The sequence below is a fragment of the Rhincodon typus genome, chromosome 18 (assembly GCF_021869965.1).
Source record: "Rhincodon typus isolate 14 chromosome 18, sRhiTyp1.1, whole genome shotgun sequence".
In the NCBI taxonomy this organism is placed as follows: Eukaryota; Metazoa; Chordata; class Chondrichthyes; order Orectolobiformes; family Rhincodontidae; genus Rhincodon; species Rhincodon typus.
The window spans coordinates 21,379,311-21,404,617 of record NC_063349.1 but is presented as its reverse complement, the minus strand read 5'-3'; the positions used below and the strand labels follow the sequence as shown (position 1 = coordinate 21,404,617).

General features: G+C 41.3%; 1 protein-coding gene across 1 annotated transcript in view; it reads right to left on the bottom strand.

Annotated features, from left to right (window-relative positions):
- The window catches only part of LOC109920177 (voltage-dependent L-type calcium channel subunit alpha-1C-like), a 656,132-nt gene that overhangs the window by 65,018 nt on the left and 565,807 nt on the right, over positions 1-25,307 (bottom strand). The window contains exons 38-41 of the mRNA XM_048607862.1: positions 20,900-20,996; positions 15,692-15,794; positions 14,820-14,921; positions 517-644 (exon numbers count right to left, since the gene is read on the bottom strand). Coding sequence (XP_048463819.1) covers positions 517-644; positions 14,820-14,921; positions 15,692-15,794; positions 20,900-20,996 — 430 coding nt within the window. The remainder of the gene's footprint in view (positions 1-516; positions 645-14,819; positions 14,922-15,691; positions 15,795-20,899; positions 20,997-25,307) is intronic.

The following is a 25,307-nucleotide window of genomic DNA, read 5'->3' as shown; positions in this document are numbered from 1 at the left end:
GAGAGCAGGAGCAGGCAGCCCGAGGTGGCTGGCGGCGAGAGCAGGAGCAGGCAGCCCGAGGCTGCTGGCGGCGAGAGCGGGAGCAAGTAGCCTCGGGGACCTGCAGCGAAAGCAGGCGCAGGCAGCCTGAGGTAGTGAGAGAGGGAGCAGGCTGCTTGAGGCGGTGGTGAGGGCAAAGTCAAGCTGTGTGAGGAATGCAAGCCCAGGACTGTGATGTTGAACTATTAACTGTGTTTCTTTGTGTTTTCCACGTTTTAGGAAGAAGGACTGTAATGTTTAACTCCTTAGCTTACTTTCTTTGTTTTTCTGTTTTGTATTCTGTGCCTAGGTACATTTGTCCCTAAGATAGCACTGTTAAGTAGCAGCTTGTAAATTTTTCACTGTACTCATGCAAGTGAGTGCATGTAACAATAAAAGTAAAGCTAGTTCCAATTCTAAAAAAAAGCTAATTCTAAAAAGCTAAAAATTACAACACACATAGGATTTTTAAAAAATTGAAAGATTTTTCAAATGTACCTGTAGAGACAATGCATTTTTCTGCACTGCTTTCCCAACAATGCCTTGTTCCTTGCGCTTCTTGAATTTTCTGAAGTAATCCTGAATTAAGAATGTGGCATAGAATTTTCCAACGGTAACTTCATCATCTGGAATATAAAGATGTTACACACTATGTTGTAGCTATGTTAAATTTAAGAATTATATGCAGCACTTTGTATGTTCATGCACCATTACTGTCAGAATGCAGTTAATTTGGAACATTGTCAGCATTTCAAATGGAAAATTATGAAATTTTTGAAGTTTATAAAACAAGACCTCAACACTAAAACAGGGATTGAATCCCCTAGTACCACCTCCAATGCATGCTCTGGAAGAGTGTGAAAGGTCTGGTAAGAGCAATAAATTGGCATATATCTGAGAGATTCTTGATTCCATATCCAGGTGGAACGACTAGAGTTTTTTGAATGATGATAAATTTATGAAGAAAAATAACTACTGGGTAGAAGCTGCTTTTGCCTGTGCCCATGGATGTCCCACTTCCATCTTTCAATTAGTAAGTATCTCTTTTCTCATTTGATCCATTGGCCTCTTATGTTTTTCTGGATTCCTGAATGGCTGAGGTAAAGGAACTCCCGCCATGGGTGACCTTGTAGGGACTGGTGAAGGTTCTAAATGTGCAAAGTGATCTGGAAAATTTTGGTCTAGAGCTAAGACTTGGTGTATTCAAGTCCTGGTGGAGTTTGTGGCAATTTACTGTGGATTGCTGACAATTATAAGAGTCCATTGGAACAACAGGGGAATTTCAGCCAATACATATTGTAACAAATAGATCAGATTAATGTAAACATTGACTGTAAAATGTTTGTGGTTTGTGAGAGCTGATAAAACAAATATAAGTTTAAAATATTGCAGTAAAATTCTTGATTTCAAATGCCCACTGTTCACTGATGAGCTCTTTGGCGAATCAGACTTGCCACAGGCATTTCTCCTAGGTGAGGTACAGTAGAAGAATTGATCCTGTTTTGCTCTTGTAAGGTATAGCCCCTTATGGCAAGTTGTCCTCCTCTTGCGTCCTTGTAAGGTTTTCATTTCTGTATTATTTGTTCCATTTTGTAGTCAAGTAGCGGACAACAAAAGCACAATCACAATTCCCATATATGAGTTAGTTTTAAGTGCATATGAGCCAATACCAGAAGCCTACAATGTTTTAGGAATCTACGGAGGGAACCTGGTCAAACATACGCACAGTTTGAAAGGAACAAACAAAATAATTTTGATGGGCGGATAAAAGCATTGAAAATAGATCAAACATATGACACTCTTAGAGAGATAATTATTTTGGAGGACTTCAAAAATTCACTTCTTAAAACAATGAGAACTCATGTGGAAGGGCAGAGAGTTAAGGATGCAAGATTAGCAGCGGGTGCATGAAATTCTTAAGAGGGAGGGTGAGCAGCTAGAGATTGTTGTGCACATTGGCGCCAATGAAATAGGTAGAAAGAGAGATGAGGTCCTGTGAAGTGAGTACAGGGAGTTAGGAAAGACACTGAAAAGCAGGACCTCAAGGGTAGTAAAATCTCTGGATTACTACCAGTGCCTTTTGTTAGTGAGACAAGGAATAGAAAGATAGGACAGATGAATGCATGGCTAAGGAGTTGATGCAGGGGAAGCGATTCAGGTTATTGGAACATTGGGATCTTTTCTGGGGAAGGGGTGACCTGTTCAAGACAGGTTGCACCTAAACTGGAGGGGATCCAATATCTTTGCTTGCAGGTTTGCTAGTGTTATTTGCAAGAGTATAAACGAGAGAGGCAGTGGGCTAGGAACCAGAGCAGCAGGTCAGCAAATTGAGTGATTGCGGGGAATGTAGATGTTCAGACCAGTAAGTCAAAAAGAAGGACAGGCAGAGACAAGTAAATGAACACGATTGTACTAATGGACTGAAGTGTGTTTATTTTGATGCATGGAGTGTTATAGGTAAGGCAAATGAGCTTAGAGCCTGGATCAGTGCATGGGACTATGATGTTGTGGCCATTACAAGGCTTGTTTGAGACAGGGACAGGACTGGCTGCTCAATGTTCCAGGGTTTTGTTGTTTTAGATGAGATAAAGAGGAATGTAAAAGAGGTGGAGGAGTTGCATTACTAATCAGGGAGAATGTCACATCTGCACTTAGACAGGACATACTGGAGGGCTCATCCACTGAGGCACCATGGGTAGAGCTAAAAAATAAGATGGGTGTAATCACTCTGATAGGATTATACTATAGGCCCCAACAGCCACTGAGACATTGAGGAGCAAATATGTAGGAAGATTATGGAAAGATGCAATAATAATAGGGTTGTTCAGGGATGACTTTAACTTCCCCAACATTGATGGGGACTCCCTTAGAGCAAGAAGCTTAGACACGGCAGTGTTTGTTAAGTGCTTCCAAGAGGGTTTTGTGAAACAGCATGTGGATAGTCCAACTAGAGGAGGGGCCATACTGGACCTTGTATTGGCTAATGAGCCTGGCCAGGTGACTGATCTTTCAGGGGGACAGCATCTTGGAAATAGCGATCACAACTCCTTAAGTTTTAAGATAGCTGTAAATAAGGATAAGACAGGACTTTGTGGGAAGGTACTTAATTGGGCGGAGGACAAATTACATAAGTATTAGGCAGGAGCTAGGAAGTGTTAATTGGGAGGAGCAAGTCCACATTTGACATGGGGGTAGTTTAAAGACCTGCTGATTAGAGTTCAGGACTGACATGTTCCAATAAGGAGGAAGGACAAGGATGGCAAGGTAAGGTTTCCTTGGATAACAAAGGAGGTTGTGAATTCAGTGAAATGGAAAAAAGAAGCATATGTAAGGTTGAAGAAGTTAAAATTAGACAGGACCTGTGAGGAATGTAAAGAAAGCAGGAAAGAACTCAAACAGGGAATTAGGAGAGCCAGAAGGGGCCATGAAATGACCTTGGCAAGAAGGGTTAAAGAGAATCCCAAGGCATTCTATGCATACATTAAAAACAAGGGGATAACTAGAGAGAAGGTAGGACCACTCAAAGATATTGGAGGGAACTTGTGCTTAGAGGCAGAGGATGTAAGAAAGATTCTAAATGAATAACTTGAGTCGGTATTCACCCAGGAGAAGGATATGGAAACAGTGAAATTGAGGTGCATGAGTAGGCAATTCGGCCCTTTGAACCTGTACCACCATTCAATATGAACATGGCTGATAATGGAATCTCAGTATCCTATTCCTGCTCCCTCCCCGTACCTTTTGATTCCTTTAGCTGAGAGGGCCACATGCAGCTCCCTTTTGAAAATATCTAACGAACTGGCCCCATCAGGATTTTATATGTTTCTCTGAGATTCCCCCCTCATTCTTCTAAATTCCAGAAAATAGATCCAGTATTCCCTCATATGTCAGCCATGCCATCCTGGGAATCAATCTGGTCAACATCTGCTGAACTCCCTCAATAACAAGAATTCCTTCCCCAGACCAGGAGACCAAAACTACCTTGATCAAGATCTTTGTATTCTTGCTAGCCATAGGAGATGTCCTGGACTGGTCAGTAGCTAATGTTGTTCCTCTGTTCAAGAATGGTAATAGGGATAATCCAGGAAACTACAGAATGGTGAATCTCACATCAGTGATTGAGAAGCTATTGGACAGAATTCTTAGGGATAGGATTTACATGCATTTGGAAGAGCATGGCCTAATTAGGAAAGGGTCAGCATGACCTTGTGAAGGGCGGGTCATATTTTAAGAGGAAGTGACAAAGGTGATTGATGAGGGTAGAGCAGTGGATGTTGCCAAAATGGATTTTAGTATGGCTTTCGATAAGGTCCCTCATGGTAGGCTCATCCAGAAGATTAAGATGCATGGGATCCATGGTGACTTGGCTGCGTGGATTCTGAATTGGCTTGCCCAAAGATGGCAGAGGGTAGTGGTAGAAGGATGTTTTTCTGGCTGGAGGTCCTTGACTAGTGGTGTTCCACAGGGATCCGTACTGGGGTCTCTGCTGTTTGTGATATATATTAATGACTTGAATGAAAATGTAGATGGGTAGGTTAGTAAGTTTGAAGATGATACAGAGATCAGTGGAGTTGTGCATACTATAGAAGTTTTTCAAAGGATACAGTGGGATATAGATCAGTTGCAGATATGGGTGGATAAATGGCAGATGGAGGTTAATCCGATTAAGTGGGAGCAGCTGCACTTTGGGAGACCAAATACTACGGAAAAGTATACAGTTAATGGCAGGTCCCTCAACAGCACTGATGTACACAGGGATCTTGGGATTCAGGTGCATAGCTCCCTAAAAGTGGCCAGGCAAGTAGCTGGGTTCGTAAAGAAGGCGTACTAGTCCTCTGGGACATCTCCTGTGGCTAGCAAGGATACAAAGATCTTGGTCAAGGCATGCTTGCCTTTACTGGTCGGGGAATTGAGTACAAGAATCAGGATGTCATATTGTAGCTTTGTAAGACTTTGGTATGGCTACACTTAGAGTATTGCGTTCAATTCTGGGGGCAGATAGGATAGGTGCCTTCTAGATAAACACATGAATATGCAAGGAATGGAGGGATATAGACCAAGGGTAGGCAGAAGGGATTAGTTTAATTTGGTGTGGGCCCGTTCCTGTGCTGTACTGTTCTATGTTCAAAATGGCAGATGATTAGGAATTGGTTCATAAATCAAAGTTTGGTTTCCGAGATCAATTTCAATCTGAGAAGAAATTGGGGGAAAAAAGAAATCCTTGGATGTAAGGGAAAAGGAGATCTCATTGGAGATAGTGAAGACAGCTGACCACAGAGTAAGGAAACCACTGAGGGGGAAAGAGAAGTAAAAAAGTGCAGGTGGTTTCACTGCAATAAAGTAGGCTATATGAAGTCGCAGTGTTGCTAGTTTAGAAAAAGCACTGGGGAGATGGAGGTGAGAAAACAGGATATGCCAGTGAGTTTTGTTCAAGTGGTTAAAGAAAGTGGTTAATGGAAGCTGAAAACTGCAAAAGAATGTACAATCTTGCCAGGGGTTGCTTGAGAAGAAAGTGCCAGATCTATTTAAAGAATTTACTTGTGTGGCTAAAGTTTACACATTTATGCCAGGAGGAGTCGGTAAAGAAATTAAGATTGTAAGAAATACGGAGGTAATTCGATCTTTGATGGTGAGAGATGAAGAGATATATAATTCAGAAGGAGCATTTCCAGAAAATGTGGTCATATGTGGAACTTGTGATGAGAAGAGCAGTGTTCCATTATATAAAGTGAGGTTGGAGTGTTCGGTGGAAAGTGGTGCAGGGATGGTAGGAGTAGTTGAGAAATTTTCTGTTCCGGAGATACAGTTTATCCTTGGGAATAATATAGCTGGATTACAGGTGGGAACGATGCCTATTATGGTTGAAAAGCCAGTGGAAAATCAGGCAACTGAGGTGTTAGAGAAGTATATCCTGGAACTTTTCCTGACCATGTGGTAACAAGGTCACAAAGCCACAGATTGAAGCAGGAGGATGAATAACGGAGTAAAGATAAGAAAGTTGAAGTTCAATTATCAGAGACTATGTTAGATCAAATGGTTGAGAAAAACAAGAACAGGTGGAGGGCAAAGTGGATATTTTTAGTTCAGAGAAATTGACTGAATTACAACAAAAAGGTGAAAAACTAACACAGTTGTATCAAAAAGCATACACAGGAATAGAATTTGAGTGTATCCCAGAACGTTACAATCTTAAAAATGAAGTCTTGATGTGGAAATGGAAAGCATCACATGTTCAGGCAGATGAGAAATGGGCAGAAGTTCATCATGTTGTATCACCAGTGGGTTATAGAAAGGAGGTGTTGTGGGCAGTACACAAATTACCAGTAGGAGGTCATTTGGGACTAAGGAAAACTCAAGCCAAAATACAAAAACATTTTTATTGGCCTAGACTGCATAAGGATGTGGTTGCATTTTGTGGGACATGCCAAACATGTCAGGTAATTGGAAAATGTCAGGCATTGATAAAACCAGCAGCTTTAATACCTTTTCCTGCATTTGAAGAACATTTAACAAGAGTCTTAATTGATTGAGTAGGACCTCTACCTAAAAGAAAATATGGGAATCAGCATTTGTTTAACATAATGGATGTCTCCACTAGATTTCCAGAGGGAATTTCATTACACAGTATCATGGCTAAAAGGATTTTAGAAGAGTTATTCAATTTTTTTTTACTACATTTGGACTATGCACAGAGATACATTTGGATCAAGGGTCAAATTTTACATTAAAATTATTCAAGGAATTTATGGATAGCTTATAGATAAAACAATTCAAATTCACTGGGTACCATCCAAAATTGCAGGGAGCATTAGAATGGTGACATCAAACTTTAAAGATCATGTTGAGGGCTTGTAGTCAAGACTATCCAGAGGATTGGCATAAAGGTGGCAATTAGGGATGACCCCAATGAACCTACTAAATTCAGTCCATTTGAATTAGTTTTTGGGCATGAGGTGAGAGGACCACTGAAGTTAATTAAGGAGAAATTGGTAAGTCAGAGTTCAGAGACCACATGTTTGCACAATATGTCAAAATTAGGGAGAGATTAAACAGAGTGAGTGAGTTGGTTAGACACAGCACTTAAAAGTAGTATAGCACATGATGAAACAGGACGCAGATAAGGAATCAAAAATTTGTAACTTTGCTAGTGGAGATAAAGTGTTCGTGTTACTCCTTGTGGCAGGTGAACCTTTAAAGGCAAGGTTTAGTGGGCCTTATCAGCTCAAAAGGAAATCGAATGAGTTGAATTGTTTAGTAAGAACACCAGACCGGAAGAAATCTTACAAAGTGTGTCATGTGAATATGCTCAAAAGGTATTTTGATGGGGAAAGAAAGTAAAAACGAGAATGTGTTACTGGTTACAACATAGAGTGAAGAACCAAGTTCAGATGACTCTGATTTGGACATTCCTCAAATTAAACTGGACAATGAGGAAGTTCTCAAAAATTGGAATCAATTATTGAGTTACCTTCCAGAGGAAAATCGAAAGAGTCATTACAATCACATGGGGAGATATATAGGAATAAGCTGGGAAGTACTAGTCTGATTATGCATAGTGTAGATAGAGGAAATGCTGTTCCAATTAAACAACATCCTTATAGACTTAGCCCTCTAAAGTTGACATAGGTTCAAAAAAAGTTTAGAACATAGAACAGTACAGCACAGTACAGGCCCTTCAGCCCACGATGTTGTGCCGACCTATTATCCTACTAAGATCAAACTACCCTTGCATACCCTACATTTCACTATCCTCCATGTGCCTATCCAAGAGTTGCTTAATAAAGAAAAATAATGAAAAATAAAATATGTTAAATAAAGAAAAAATAAAAGATGATCTACCAAGCCAGATTTCAGTCTGGGATTTGACTTGTCCAGTAGTAAAATCAGATAGAATCATAACACACACCTTATCCTCCAGTAAAGACTGAATATTTGTCAATAGACAGAATTTAATGTCATTCCCCCAAGGTGAGTTCAGGGGCAGGGTTACATTATATGGGAGTGTGCCAGCAGGAAGTCTGCTATCTTCCTGTCTCTCCCAAGATGAAGTCTGGAGCTTGAAATCTCTTAGATGGCCTTCTTGCCAATTGGCAATCGAGGATTTTGGCAATTAATGCCTACTTAAGGAACAATTCTTACTACCAATACCGTACAACCAATGGTGGCAGAGGTAATTATGATGGGAATTCCAATAAAGTGAACCTTATCAAGTTTGCTGGTGGGCTTGAGGGGGTGAGATGAGCGAGAATGTCCATTGTTGTCAGGCACCTGCATATCTCCTCAAAGCCCTCCAATAAATTGGTTAATCAAGATTGGTTTATTGTCTTTGAGCATGCATTCAAAGTTAGTTGTGTAAATGGAGTTCACCCCTAGTAACGGTGCCAAAACCAGATGGTACCCAATGATGATGTGTGGACTATCGCAATTGAATGCAGTTACAAAATCCATGTTTGGAAGACTGTATTGAGAAGGTGGTACAAGAACTTTTTATTTCTAAGTTGGACTTAGAGGAAGAAGGCAGGTACCTTTAACTGAAAGAGCAAAGAAAATTTCGATTTTCGTGACACTGAATGGACTGTACCTGTTTAAAGTATGAAAAATGCATGAAACACATTTCGAAGACTAAGTAATAAGGAAATTTTGGGATTACTCAATTATGTGGTGTACATTGATGATCTGGTGAATTTTAGTCACACATGGAAAGAACATTTGGAACATCCAGCAGAATTATTTGATTGACTTCAGGAGGTGGGCTGGGTGATAAACATGGCTCAGAGTGAGTTCGCAAAAGCCCAAATCACTTTTCTGGGCCACGTCATTGTACATAGACAAATAGCCCCACAGGATGTGAAAATAAAGGCTATTGGGGAGTTTCCCATACCATCAACGAAGACGGAAGAACTACAATTCCTGGAATTGAGCGGTTCTTACTAGAAGTTCGTACTGAATTTTAGCAGTGTGGTTGCTCCACTGACTGACTTGTTGAATAAGTGCAGAAAATTTCAGTGGATGGAAGAATGTCAGAAGGCATTTGACAGACTGAAAGCTGTGTTAGCCACTGCCCCAGCATTAGTCACACCTAATTACGCAAAGCCATTCAAGGTGGCTATCGATGTGAGTGATGTGGATATCGGTGCTGTACTCATACAAGAAGCCGATGAGAAGATAGAAAGACCTATTGGATATTTTTCCAGAAAATTGAATAATTATCAACAGAAATATTCTACAATTGAGAAAAAGACCTTGAGTTTAGCATTGACATTGTAACATTTCAACATTTATAATGCCAGTGATGAGACAATTGTATATACTGATCATAACCCCTTAAAGATTTTAGACAAATTTAAGAATGAAAACTCCACACTGTTTAGACGGACGTTATTAATCCAGCCAATCTATTTGAAAATTATATGTGTGGCAGGATAAGAGAATGTAATTGCCAACACGTTGTTGTGACTTTGATGAACAATGACTGAGGCATTCAGTGCTGGGAAGAAACTGACTGAAATGGACTGTAGTAGTGAATGTTTGCATGCTTACTGTCAATGTAATGTATATGTATTGTAGTTTACTAATACCGTTAAGGGTAAAGGATTTTAAAAATGAAGCCGTCTTTGTATAGTGATGGTTTTCTTTTTAAGTGGGGAGATGTGATGATGCTATGGCTTTAAGTGGTATATTTTGTCCTGGGTATTTTTTTATGAAGAAAGGTTGAGACAGAGGTGCAGAGTAGTCTGCTCAAAGCCAATAAAGCTTGTGAGACCTTGGGGTTTTTTTAAAAAAAGTTGGAACAATAGAAGCAGCCTGAATGGCCCTCTGAAACCTTCCTCCCCTCCCCTTCCCCAACCCCACTTCCTGTGGTTATTTGCCATCCTCCCTAATTTTCTGCTGTCCGATGCTGAACATTTGTATGCAACAAAGGTCTCAGCTTTATTCCTCTACATCCCCAGCTTAATGAATTTCGAGCATGACATTACGTCGAACTCTTCTTCCATTATCTTCACCTCTGTGCCCATTTTTTTGGGCAAGAATCCTTGACCTGTCCCATGGACCCCTTCGCCCAGCTCCAACGCTCCCCCTCCAACTGGAGCTCTCCTTCTGGCCTTTTACCTGCACTCAATCAGTTCATTGAGAACTGTTGATGTGACATTGGTCACTTCAATTTCTCTGCCCTCCTCACCCAATCCAACCTATCTGTCTCCAAACTGACTAGACTCCATGTGCTTAGATCCAAGCCTGACTTTGCTATTCACAGAATCATAGAATCCCCACAGTGTGGCAACAGGCCATTTGACCAACAAGTCCTCACCGACCCTCTGAAAAGCATCCCATGCAGACCCATCCCCCTACTCTATCCCTCTAACCCTGCATTTCCAGCAACTACACATCCCTGAACACTATGGGCAATTTAGTATGGCCAATCACCTAATTCGTGCATCTTTGGATTTTAGGAAGAAACCAAAGCACCCAGCAGCACATGGAGAACATGCAAACTCCACACAGCCAGTCACCCAAGGTTGGACTCGAACCCGGGTCCCTGGCACTGTGAGGCAGAAGTGCTAACCACTGAGCCACTGTGCTGCCCTGAAGACAAGCAACCAGGGCTCATTTGGGATTAAGTCTGCCGATAAGCGTGGTGCTGCTATAGTCTGGTGTACTGACCTCTACATTGCACAGACTGAGCGCCAGCTCTCAAATACCTCCTCCTATCTTCCCCTCGATCATGACTGCACCATGGCACATCAGGCCATTGTATCAACTATGGTCACTGACCTCATTTCATCTGGCGATCCTGACCCCACTGCCTCTAAGCTGACAGTCCCCCAGCCCTGTACAGCTTGCTTATACCTCCTTCCAAAAATCCACAAACAGGATTACCCAGACAGACCCATTGTTTCAGCCTGCTCCTGCCCCTCAGAACTCATCTCTTCCTACCTTGACCCAGTCTTTTCTCCCCATCCAATCCCTGCTCACGTACGTCTGTGATTCCTCTGACGCTTTATGCCAGTTTTGGAATTTCCAGTTTGCAGGCTCCAGCTGCCCCCTCTTTACCACGTACGTTCAATCCCTTTATATGTCCATTCCCCACCAGGAGGGTCTCAGGGCTCTCCATTTCATCCTGGAGCAAAGGTCTGAACCATCCCCACCTACCACCACTCTCCTCCGCTTGGCCGAGCTTGTCCTCATCCTCAACACCTTCTCTTTGAACTCCTCTCATTTTATTCAGGTCAGTGGGTGGCTATGGGTACCTGTGTGGGCCTCAGTTATGCCTGTCTCTTCATAGGGTATGTGGAACATTCTTTGTTCCAGTCCTAGTCCGGCCCCCACCCACAACTCTTTCTGCGCTATATCGATGATATAATCAGTGCTGCTTCCCTCTCTCAACGGAATTGGAAAAGGTAATCAATTTTGCTTCCAATTTCTACCCCAGCCTCACTTTCACCCGGTCTATCTATGACTCCTTCCTTCCCTTCCTCGACATCTCTGTTTCCATTTCTGGGGTTAGGCTGGCCACTAATATCCACTATAAACCCACAGTTACCAGGACTATACATCCCCACATCCTGCTTCCTGTAAAGTCTTCATTCCATTCTCCCAGTTCATCCGTCTCCATTGCATATGTTCTGATGAGGCCAACTTCAACAAGGCAGCCTCCAAAATGTCCACCTTCTTCCTCAACTGAGGATTCCCCAGCACTGTTGTTGACAGGGCTCTCTACTGGGTCTGACCCATCTCCCTCATTTCTGCCCTCATCTCTTTTCCCTCCTGCAACAGCGATAGGGTTTCCCTTGTCCTAACATACCATACCACCAGCATCCACATCCAGAAGATCATCTGACGCCATTTCTGCCACGTCCAGTGAGATGCCAACACCAGACACATATTCCCCTCCCCTGCCTTGTCCACCTTCCGCAGGAACCGTTCCCCCGGGACAGCCTGGTCTACTCTTCCTTCACTCCCAACACCACCCTCCACCCCCACAGCCCCACGGCACCTTCCCCTGCAACTGCCAAAGGTGTAACACCTGCCTATTTACCTCCTTCCTCCGCTGTATCCAAAGGCCCAAACACACCTTCCAGGTGAAGCAGCGCTTTACCTGTACTTCACACAATCTAGTCTACTGCATTCGCTGCTCACAATGTGGTCTCCTCTACATTGGGGAAATGAAGCATAGACTGGGTGACCGCTTCACAGAACACCTATGTTCTGCCCGCAAAAAAGACCCTAGGTTTCCAGTTGCCTGCCACTTTAACACATCACTCTGTTCCCTGGCCAACATCTCTTTCTCTGGCTTGCTGCAGTGTTCCAGCGAAGCTCAGTGCAAGCTGGAAGAACAGCACCTCATTTTCTGCTTGGGGACCCTGCAACCCTCCGGACTCAGTATCAAGTTCAATAATTTTAGGGCCTGAACTTTCCTTTTTCTAGCCCCCTACCCCAAACACCAGGCATTGTTATCACACAGTCTGCCATTACACACTACCTATTGTTAGCCACTAACAGTCTCCATTAATGGCTATTCACCCTCCTAGCCATAATCGTTATCCACTCCGTTGTCTGTCCAACTGTTCTTCTCTCTCTTTGGGTTCTATCCCCAGCTATTGTTTACTCCTTATCCCCTCTCCCCAGCCAATCTTATGCATATAAATGGGCATTTTCCTAGCTACCATCAGTTCTAAGGAAGGGTCACCGGGCCCAAAATGTTAACTCTGATTTCTCTTCATGGATGCTGCCAGACCTGCTGAGCTTTCCTAGCAACTTCTGGTTTTGTTTTTGAATGGACGGGGTCAAGCTCCCACAGAACCACAATATTAAGTTTTAGTTTTCAGCAGTTGCTGGGGGTCTTGAAGCTAGATATGGAAGCTCTTATTCTTCTCTCTGTTACAGCTAAAAGCTGGGATTCTCTTCCTTCTACTAGAATTGCATGTGAAACAATCTATTTTGCTGAACTTGCCTTTGCCAAAGGTGTGTTTATGGGATGTTACTACATTGGAACAGCTAATTAGTAGCAGTTAATATATACATTATTTTGTTAAGCATTTCAGTAGTGTTACAGTTAAGCCAATTCTTTTATTTATATTTTGTCTATAGTTTAATTATAGTATATGAATAAAGCGTGTTTTGTTTCAAGCCTGGTAGCTTGACCATTCAAATTGCATCCAGAACACAATGCCTTACACTTATCTTTAAAATAAGAAAAAGGTAAGGTCCAGGCTATCCTCTTAATATATTTTGAAGGGGCTTGATCTGGAACCTAACAAATGGAATGGACCTACAGGGTCCTGACTGGAAAAATAGTTGTCATTAACAGCCTGTCAGGCTGCGTGACATCATGACCTCAACACTTCATGTGTTTTCAATGGATGGAAGGGAATGCTCACATGTATACCTTGCTCTACAAAGTAGGCTGCATTACTCATCAAAACTTTGCACCCAAAACATCTTGAAGCTAGGCTTAAAGAATGCCAGGAGATCTTCATGCTACTGTGTTGATCACATGTCCACATAGAACATGGAACATAGAACAGTACAGGCCCTTTGGCCCAAGAGGTTGTGCCGACCTATTATCCTACTAAGATCAAACTACCCTGCATATCCTACATTTTCCTATCCTCCATGTGCCTATCCAAGAGTCGCTTAAAAGTCTCTGAAGTATCCGACTCCACTACCACTGCTGGCAGATCATTCCACATGCCCACCACTCTCTGTGTAAAGAACCTACCTCTGACATCTCCCCTATACCTTCCTCCAATCACCTGAAAATTATGCCCCCTCGTAATAGTCATTTCCACGCTGGGAAAAAGTCTCTGACTATCCACTCTATCTATGCATCTCATCATGTCAGTTGAAATTAAATGCAGAAAAGTATTGATGATGCTTTGGTAAGAAGAATGAGGGAAGATTTTGTGTATGAACAAAGTAACCTCAGGGTGTTTGTACACAATGTTTTGAAAGCAGCAGAACAGGTTAACCATGTAGCTAATAATATGTATGGGATCTTGGGCTTTATAAATAGAGGCATAGAGTTCATAAACAAGGATTATGCTCAAACTCTATCGTGCCTAGTAGGAGTATTGAGTCAAATTCTAGGCTCCATTATTTATGATGGATATGAAAGCTTTGGAAAAAGTACTGAAGAGATGTACTAGAATGGTTTGAGGGATGAGGAATTATAATTATATAGATAAAATAGAGAACCTGGTCTTGTTCTTAAGAGGAGAGAAGGCTGAGACCTAAAATGATAGATGCAATTAAAATCGTGAAGGGTTTACATGGACTGAGGAAAGAGAAATTGTTTCTGATGTCAGAAGGGTCAATAACTAGGGATATAAATATAAAGTGATCAGATAAAGAACCAGAGTGACATGAGAATATATGTTTTCATGCAATAGTGATTAGAATTTAGAATGCATTTTCTGATAAGGTGATGGAAACAGATTGAATAGTAGCTTTGAAAAGGTGATTGGATAACTACTTGAAAAAAAATTGCAGTGATATGGGGAATGAGCAAATTAGTGGGGGTAACTTCATTGCTCTTTGTAAGAGCTGGTGCAGATTAGATGGGCTATGAGGTCTTCTTCTGTGTTGTACTATTTTCTGATTTTCATATGAATAGATCAACAATCATTACCATCAAGAGACAGGAACAATTTCTGAATTACTCCTGTAAATCATTTACCAATAAACAAATTTAAGCATTACCAATCCATTGTTATGTTGTATCATTTGGTTACTTAATTATATGTTATTACAAGATAACTACTTATATTTTTCAAGCTGTTCCATATTTGAAGGATACTCACCTCCTGCTGGTGGCACGACCTGATCCAACAACTTCATGCTTGTACGTTTCCAGATTTTCTTAATAATTGCTCGAAGTTCTTCGTTTGCTTGTTCCAAATTACCTGTTTGACAGGACATTGTATTTCAAACAAAGGTCCTGAAATTAAAGCCAGAATCCAACCCACTATACTAAATAATATTCTCTTACCTGTAGTGATAGTGAGGAAATTTTCTGATTCTGCCAAAAATAGATATGATACTGCCACTGTGTCAAGATGACTGCACTATTTTCAGGTTTGGACTTTCTCTGAAATTTACTTACATCAAATGGGTGACTTTTTGGTTTATGCTTAAAATCATCTTGGTTCTGCACAGAGATGGCAGATGCTAGTGCCTCTGGGTACCAAGTGATTATATGGGGAAATTATATTTGATTGAGAATGAGGCCACAATAGGCTGGAAAGTTTCATTCTCAAAAGGTCTTTCAAAAGACAAAAATTAGCCTTTTTGAAATAACTTTCATATTTAATTGGTGTTTGACCCTAACCTATATATTTACGTAGTCTCCCAACTGCTTTGGACTGGAGAGTTAGGTGCCAACTTAAAGCTTGCCTTAACATTTAATTAAGCAGACATATGCCCAAATTCTCTTCTAGATATTGCTCTGCCAATCATCCAACTTCCAGGCAAAGCACAGAAAGCAGGCAGTTAAAAATCCCCTCTAGTGAGTTTCCTTCTCTAAAACATTTATTTAACCTAGTTCCCTCTGAAATAACAAAGTTAAAAATAAATGTCTCAAAGCAGGTATCTCATCAATGTATCAAAATCACAGGCCACCATTGCTTGTAGATCTGAAACCAAAGAAATTGTTAAATATTCTAAAAGTTTGTACCTTCAGTTTTGATCCTTAACGCAGTTCTAACCAATGCAAAGAGAGTTGCATTGAACATGACTGTGCCATCGCTGTTTAAAGGCATATTCATGGATACCAAGCGCTGCATGAAACAACAAACAACATGGCTTAGTGAAACCAAGTAAAAATCATTCCAACTTTTATTGAGAGATATCAAAGTTACATGAAGGAAACTAAATATACAGTCAAAGGAAAAGCACAACCTTTGTGATCTAGCATAATCTAGTTTTAAAAATAATGAGGAAAATCAACAAATTTTGTTCAAGAGATATTAGGAACTGCAGATGCTGGAAAATCTGAGATAACAAGGTGTAGAGCTGGATGAAAACAGCAGGCCAAGCAGCATCATAGGAGCAGGAAGGCTGACGTTTTGGGCCTAGACCCTTCTTCAGAAATGTTGATCATAAGAAATAGCTTCCAAACTCATTCTTATTCATACAACTTTTCCTATTATTATATTTGGACATACAGTATATCTTGGATAGATGAATAAGAACTTAATCTTACTTTTATCAGCTGTTTTAAACATTGTCAAGTCTCATAGTGTGTTTCTCTCTGTGAGGACCAGTGAGTTTTCTTGTTTGATCATTCCAAATTGCACTTCCATGCCCCTATGCATCCCTATTATCCATTGTCTTCTGGATTCTACTACTTGCCATACGTAGAAGAACTTGCCACTGTAGGGATATCTTGGAATAGACCTGGCACCTGTGACACCCTAAAAAGGCCATTGTGCATCTGGACAAGCACTATCAGTCCAAAGCTTCCCTGCACAGTTCAAGATATTTGCCCCCGATGAGGCAGATAAGGGAAAATTGGAGCCTCGCTTTTTGGTTAGGGGCCTGGAAGCCCTCCCTGGTGGACTGCGTGGCATATAGCAGCAACATCCTGTCCTCCAGAACCAGCAGAGAATGCCACATGATTAGGTTTTGCCAGTTTGGTCCATGATTGTCATCTGGGTTATTGCTGTCCCAGTCATCTGGAGGAATCGTCAGCAGGAAAGGAAGATGATCAATGACCTTCTCTGCTCAGCCAGGGTAGGGTCCACCATCTTATCTCTGCTACCTCACACTCATTTCACCACTGCCACTGCATCAACCTCATACCAAGGGTCATGCTTTACTCCTCACACTAATTGAATGCAACATTTTCCTCACTTGCTCTCAATTCCCTTACCTCTGTCCTTCCCTGCCCTCTAAAATGGCCTAGCAAGCTACTCAGTTGTATCAATTGCTGTGAAGTCTCAAAGAAATGAAATAGGATGGACCACCTGGTACTAACACCTGACACCAGGTAACTCTTTGCAAGCTTTCCACAGCAGATCTTATTCTCATATTTCTTACAATTGTTCTGCACTTTTAAATTTCAATTCTAAGTCTGTAAAAATCAAATCTAATATTGATCTTGCTTTTATACACCTCCTGTGCAGCTGTAACCGTGTATGCCTCACTCTGTCTAAACACCCTATGATCTGGATGTCCCTGTATGTTATGATCTGCCCGAACTACTCACAAAACAAAACTTTTCACTGTACTTAGGTACATATGAAAACAATAAGTCAAAACAAATCATTGGAAGAGACAATAGCAAAAATAGCCTTGTCAACCCTGCAAAGTCCTCCTTACTAACATCTAGACATTAGTGCCTAATTGGGTGAGCTGTCTCACAGACTAGTCAAGCAACAGTATGACATATTCATATTCCTAGAATCATACCTGACAGACAATGTCTCAGACATCACCATCATCATCCCTGGACATGTTTTGTCCCACTGGCAGGACAGACCCAGCAGAGGTGAAGGCACCGTGGTATACAGTCATAGAGTCATATAGCACGGAAAAAGGCCCTTCAGTCTAACTCATCCATGCCAACCAGATATCCTAAACTGATCTAGACCCATTTTGCCAGCATTTGGCCAATATCCCTCTAAACCCTTCCTATTCATGTACCCATCCAGATGCTGTTTAAATATTTTAATTTTACTCACCTCCACCACCACCTCCCCTGGCAGCTCGTTCCATACGCATTTGCTACTTTCCAGTATGATTGAGTTTTTTTCTCAAAAACAAGCTAATTTTTGAACGTTAACACCAAAACATCTAGTACCCCATAAGCCGCCTCTTTTAAGACCCTACAGTGACGTCTATCAGGACCCAACGACATATCAACCTGTAATTCCATCAGTTTGCTCAGAACTGCTTCTCTAGTGATTAAAATTTGACCATGATCCTCCTGATTACAGGTATTAAACTTCGATCTTCTTGTATCCTTTACAGTGAATGTAGAAACGAAGGGTCTAGGCCCGAAACATCAGCCTCTCTGCTCCTGTGATGCTGCTTGGCCTGCTGTGTTCGTCCAGCCCTGCACCTTGTTGTCTCGGATTCTCCAGCATCTGCAGTTCCTACTATCTCTGAGTTAATTATATCTGCCATTTCTTCCTACCATTCCCATCTTCTAGAGAACCAAATACTCATTTTATTTATTTGTTTTCTTTTTAATGACTTGTAGAAACGTTTGCTATCTGTTTATATATTTCTAGGTAGCTTCCTCTTATGATTTAATTTATTTGTCCTGATTAACCTTTTAAGCAAACATTGATGGGCCCTCCCCTTGTCATTTCTATTTATAGTAGGGATGTACTTATTATGGATATTCTGAAATATCCTTAAAATGTCTACCACTGCTGCTCTACTGATCCATCGTCAGTTCATTTAAGCTAGATCTGCTCTCATGCCCACATAGTTGCCTTTATACAAGTTTAAAATACTAGTCTTGGACACAATCTTCTCCCTTTCAAACTTCATGTAAAATTCAATCATATTATGATTGTTGCTATATTTACTCTGAGGTCATGAATTGATTTTGTCACACTACACAATACCAAGCCTAACATATCTGGTCTCAGGTCTCTTTTAGAAAGTTTCCTAAAGCAGCACAATCTCAAAAGCATTCTGTGAATTCCTCATCAAATTACTAAACCAATCCAAATTTTTCTAATTTATGTATAGACCTGGGCAAATGGAAGAAAAAGCTGGTTTGCCAAAATAGTTAATATCATCCAACCATTTGGTCCCTCAAGCCTGGCCCACCATTCAACAAGATCATGGCTGATCTGTTCCAAGCCTTAACTCCTCTTTTTTGCTAGCTCAGCCTAGCTGTCAACTCCCTGATATTTCAAAAAATCTACCTCCTCTTTAAATAATCTCTGTGATCTAGCTTCCACAACTCTCTGAGGTAGAGAATCTCAGAAATTCACTGCCCTCTGGGAGAAGATGTTACTTTACATTTCAGTTTTAAATGAGGATCCCCTTATTCTGCTGTGTCCCCTAATTCAAGACTCCCCCTCTAGTGGAAACACCTTCTCACCATCTACCCCATCAAGCCCCTTTAGAATCTTACATGTTTCAATAAGATCACTACTCATTCTTCTATGCCCTAAAGGCCTAAACTGCTTATCCTTTCTTCACAAATTAACCCTTCATCCCAGCCTACTAAATCTCTTTTGAACAGCCTCCAATGCCAGAATATCTTAACTATGCAAAGTACTCCAGGCAAGGCCTCACCAACACCCTGCTCAGTTGTAAAAAAAATTCCCTGTTTTTAAATTCCAAACCTTGAACAATAAAGGACAACTTCACTGGATTTCTCTTGAGATAATGGAAGAAGATTAATGAAATAATTGAGGTGATCTGTTTAGAATTCCAAAGGTTGTTTCATAAACAGCCACATATTAGGGTTTCCAGTAAATTTGAAGCACATGGAACTAAATGTATGTGACAGTAGTGTATGTTTGTGACATGTGATTCTTAAAAATTTATTCACAGGATGCAGCTGTCACTGACTAGGCCACAATTTCTTCATTATCAATAAACGGGGAGCATTGAAGGATGGCTTTTTTTTGGATTTGGGGAACATATGCAGGCATTTGTTCAAGACCAAGACTTTTCTTGAAGCATGTTAATGACCTAAACTTGGGTACTAATGACATAATTTCAAAATTTGCAAATGATGCAAGAAGTACAATGAGCTTTAAGGAGGATAGTACTAAATTAAAGGGGATACATTCTGACCTACAGAATGGGTGAATACATAGCAAATGAAATTTAATTCATGAATGTGTAAAGTGACACATTTTGGAAGGAAGAATGAGCAGAGGCAATATAAAGTGAAAGCTATATTCTAACGTGGGGACAGGAACTGAGAAATATTGGGGTATATTAGCACAAATTATTGACAGTGGCAAAGCAGCTTGTGAAAGTAGTTAAAATTGGAACCTGTGCTTTGTAAATAGAGAATAGGGCCAGATTTTCATACTGACTTTGGGACTCTTACCTCAAGATCAACTGCTCGGAGCCAGGCTGGCAGAGCCATTTTCCTGCAGGAGGACTCTTAAGTGACTACCCGGAGCTCACCAACAAATCAAGGATGGAAAGTGAGCTCCTGATGCTACCAGTCCAATCACATAGCTGGCATCTCTGGCCTTGGCATATCCACTGACAGAGGTGGTTGTTGCAGGTAGGGCAAACAGAGGGTGTCTCAAAATGGAGGTGCTCTAGCAGTAATGAAAGTTTTTTTTTAAGAAAGGTCAAGCAGACAGATTTTTCTGATTGAAGGGATGGCGTGGTTAATTGAATGACCCACACACAAAGGCGACTCTGACACTAGAAAACTACTGGAGAGCATTTTTTTTTTGTTCCTAGTATGGACCTCCTATAAGTGGATTGGCTGCAAAGTAATAATCCACATACCTGCTCTGGAAAACATTTCTGGTAGTGGAAATGTGTCAGGGATTGTCTTAATGCTATTGCCCTGTGGTTGGAGAAATTTTGCCATATTACAGATTACAAAATCAAGGAAATGATGAACCTCTAAAGAACATTAATTTAGGCTCAACTGCAGTATTTTGTACAATTCTGGCTACTGCACTTTAGAAAGGATGTGAAGAATTCAGACAGACTGCAGAAAAAAATGAAAAGACTTTAGGTAAGTGGATAAATGGTAGAATGGTTATTCTTAGAGGGGAGAAACCTGAGAGAAGATTTAGCGGAGGTGCACAAAATCATGATGAGTCTAAATAATAAAAAAAAGAAAATATTTCTCTATTGCTGGAACTTTATCAGCTAATGATGCACGAGTGGCAAAGAAATATTGGGAGTAGTCTTTCCCAAGCATTCTAAGATTACTTACTTTACAGGCCACTCTATGTGGACACAACTTGCCAAATCCCAATGGTGGTTGTATTCTTCTCAGGAGAGTAACCACATCCAAATGCTTGATGCGACCCCTGAAACAATATAAACAGAACAATATAATTGTTGACTGAAAAATCTATGAATATTGCTCTTTTTGTCTGAGCATACGTTGTCCTTTCTGCTAATTTCTTCCTTTTCTTTCCAAATGATTCTCTACATGTCATCTATTGACAAGGTGGTGGATGAGCCAACAGGTAACATATTTCCAGCATTTCACATGAATTTGAAAGCACCACTTGATTGAGAATATTTTAGCTCACCGTAATTAATGAAGTGCCACATGGATCAATGTTTGTTTGGCCTTAACTATTTACAATCACTATTGTGTGGATGAAGAGGCCAAATAAAATTAAAGCCAAATTTGCTATGATAAAGATAATTTGGAAACACTTTCTGAGGAGAACACAAAAATTCTGCAAAGAGCCAGCAGCTTTTCAGCAGTAGTCACCTAGGAGTTGTGGCCACTGTTAGGACTGCACTCAGCCAAGAGCAATATCATGGACGACACCATGGAATTAGGGTAAGGGGGTTGGAAATACCAGAACAGTCACTGAGACCTCTGTAAGGAACAAACAGTGGGACCTGCTAAGAGACAGAGATATTTTGATTGGGGTATCCTTTGCCACTAGGAGGTCCCTCCCTGGGACACAGAGTGTCCAATCAGGAGGCCACTACACACCTGGCCCCACAGAGGGGCAGTAAAAACTGCAAAAGAAGGCATAAAGGCTGTATCAAAAAGTTTTATTGGTGGTCTTCTCATTGGTAGAGGCATCTCCCCCCACTAATCTACCTTTGGCAGTAGAAGAGGATCTAAACTGGCATTTGGTTTGCCACTTAAGGACTTCAATTAGCCTCTCAGCCAGGAAGGAATTCTCAACCTTACCCATGCTGGATGAATTGCATGGAGTCAGAAAGAACATGTTGTTTAATTCAGATAAATGTGAGGCATTGCATTTTGATAAGGCAAACCAGGGCAGGACTTATACAATTAATGGTCGGGCCCTGGAGAGTGTTGCCGAACAGAGACTGAGGGGTGCAGGTGCATAGTTCCCTGAAAGTGGAGTCGCAAGTAGACTAGGTAGTGAAGAAAGTCTTGGCATGCTTGCCTCATTGATCAGAACATTGAGTATAGGAGTTGGGATGTTCATGTTTCGGCTGTACAGGACATTGGTGAGGTGACTTTTAGAATACTGCGTACAATTCTGGTCACCCCTCAAAAGGAAAGATGTTAAACTTGAGAGGGTACAGAAAAAATTGCAAGAATGTTGCCAGGACTGTAGGGTTTGAGTTATAGGGAGAGGCTGAATAGGCTGGGGTGTTTTTCCCTGGAGCTTCAGAGGCTGAGGGATGACCTCATAGAAATTTATAAAATCATGAGGGACATGGATTGGGTGAATAGCCAAGGTCTTTTTCCTAGAGTGGGGGAGTCTAAAACTAGAGGGCGTAGGTTTAAGGTGAGAGGGAAAAATTTAAAAAGAACCTGAGAGGTAATTTTTTCATGCAGAGGGTGGTGCATGTATAGAATGATCTGCCAGAGGAACTGATGGAGGCTGGTTTGATTACAACACTTAAAAGGCATCTCATTGGGTATGTGAATAGGAAAGGTTTAAAGAGGTATGTGCCAAATGCTGGCAAATGGGACTAGGTCAGTTTGGGATGTCTGGTCGGTGCAGACAAGTTGGATTGAAGGGTCTGTTTCTGTACTATTTAACTCTATGACTCTATAACTCTATCCATTATTTTCCTTCCAGATTCGACATCCCCTTTTTAAAATTGTTCATAGGATGTGGATGACTCTGATTAGGCCCACAGTTGAGGTGGTTAGGGAGACTGTTCCATGATTTTTACTCAGAAACAGGATTCTTCCAAGTCAGAATGGTGTTGGCTTAAAGGGAAACCTGCAGCGTGGTGCTCCCATGCATCTGTTGCTCTTGTTCTTCCAGGTGCTAGGGATTGTGGGTTTGAAAGGTGCTGTTAGAGGAGTCTTGCTGAGTTGTTGCAGTGCATCTTGTAAATGATACACGCTACTGCCAAATGATGTAGGGAATAATGTTGGATATGGTAGAAGGGGCTCCAATCAAGTGGACTGCCTTTTCCTGGATGGTGTCAACCTCCTTGAGTATTGGAGATGCACTCATCCAGGCAAGTAAAGAGTATTCTCTCACACTCCAGATCTATGACTTGTAGATGGTGGACAGGCATTGAGGAGTCAGGGGGTGAGTTACTCATTGTCGAATTCCTAGCCTCTGACCTGTTCTTATAGCCACAACATTTATATGACTCATTCAATTCAGTTTCTGGTCAATGGTGACACCAGGATGTTGATAGTGCATGACATTTCAAAGACAATGCCACTGAACTTCAATGGACAATAGTTTGATTCTGTCTTGAAGAGGTGGTCATTACCTCACATATGTGTCATAAATGTGACTTGCCATTTATCAGCCACTGTCATCTCACCTCTGGAGTTCAGCTCTTAACCATGTCTGGACCAAGACTGTGAAGCTGTCAGGAGCTGAGTTGCCTTGGTTGATTGTAAACTGACCATCACTGAGCAGGTATTCCTTTGTAAGTGCTGTTTTTAGTACTGCCAATGATATCTTCCATCAGTTTGCTGATGATCAAGAATAGGCTGTTAGGAAGGGTATTTGGCCGGGTTGGATTTGCTCTGCTTTTCGTGCATAGGAGATATCTGGGCAAGCTTCCACATTGTTGGGTAGGTGCTAATGCTGTAACTGTATTGGAACAGCTGGGTTAGGGGTGAGAGTTCTGGAGCATGTCTTTAGTCCTATTGTTGGCATTTTGCCGAAGCCCATGGTATTTTAGTATCCAGTGCCTTCAGCCTTATCTTGATATTATGTGGATTGAATTAAATTGGTTGAAGATTGGCATCTGTGATATTGGAACCTCAGGAGATTGAAATGAATGATCTACTCAGCACTCTGACTCAACCTGGAAGCAAATATGTCAGCCTTTTCTTTTGGCACTGGTGTGCTGGGTTCCCTCATCATTGAGGGTGGGGATATTTCTGAACCCTCCAGCTCCTGTTAGCTTTTTGTTTAATTGCCCAGAAACATTCATGACTGGATTTAGCAAGTCTGCAGAGCTTAGATCCGTCCTCAGCAGGTCTAGCAGCACCTGTGGGGAGAAAGCAGAGTTAACATTTCAAATTCAGTGACTCTTTATCAGAACTGAACTGACGAGTTCTGATGAACATCAGTTCTAATAAAGAGTTACTAGACTTGAAACATTAACGCTGCTTTCTCCACACAGATGCTACCAGACCTGCTGAATTTCTCCAGCAATTTCTGCTTTTATTTCAGACCTCCAGCATCTGCAGTTCTTTATTTTAGATCTGACCTGCAGTTTTGGGATTGCTTAGACCTGCTTACTGCATGCTGCTCATGCTGTTTGGATTGCAGTGAGAGCTATGTTTAGCTTCACCAGGTTGACACCTTTTTCTTAGGTGTGGCTAGTGCTGATTCTGGCATGCTCTCCTGTACTCTTCATTGAACCAGGTTTGATATCCTGTCTTCATGGTAATGGTAGAGTGGGGGTATGTTGGGTCATGAGATTATAGTTGTGGGTGAATACAATTTGCTGCTGATGCTGATGGCCCACAGAATGCAATGGATGTCCAGTTTTGAGTTCCTATCAGAATGGTAGTGTCACACACATTGTGGAGCATATAATCAATCTTATCTTGCAAAAAATTTATCTTGTAAAGCTCTCTTATGCCAGATTAAAATCTAGTGTCAACACAGCAACATACTCATGCTAGGCCAGCAACAATTGAAGCCCTCTTTCAATTTTGAAGCACCTATTAAAGGGTGATTCATTCTGACTGCAGTAGGTGCTGGAAGTGGATTTGAGAGAGTATTTGTAGGCAGGATGAAAGCTGACAAAAGATGCAGTTGGTCAAACAGAAAATACCCAGGATCTCCAATGAAGTGCTGGAAGTATCAATGCAGGAGGTGGAAAGCTGATCTTTTTACTGGAGCCAGGTGGTCCTCTGGGCAGGAATGTTAATGGGCTGGGAGCAGATAGCCAATATGACCAATACAATTGTGACCGGTGCCAAGATAGTGGGCATTTGTCATCATGATTGCAACTTCATATTGTTTTGGTGCTTTTAATCTGTGTTAAAACCAAATGACATCATGATCTGTCCACTTTGTGTTCTCCTGAAATATGCATAGGGTGCCTGCATTATAGTTTTTCAAAGAATGCTGATAAGCGCAGACAACACCGAGATTGCCTACTTTCATGATCCCCTTTCTTCCCTAGCCATCTACTGCTGGTAAAAAGACCATTAGACCACAAGGTGAAGGAGTGGAAGTAAG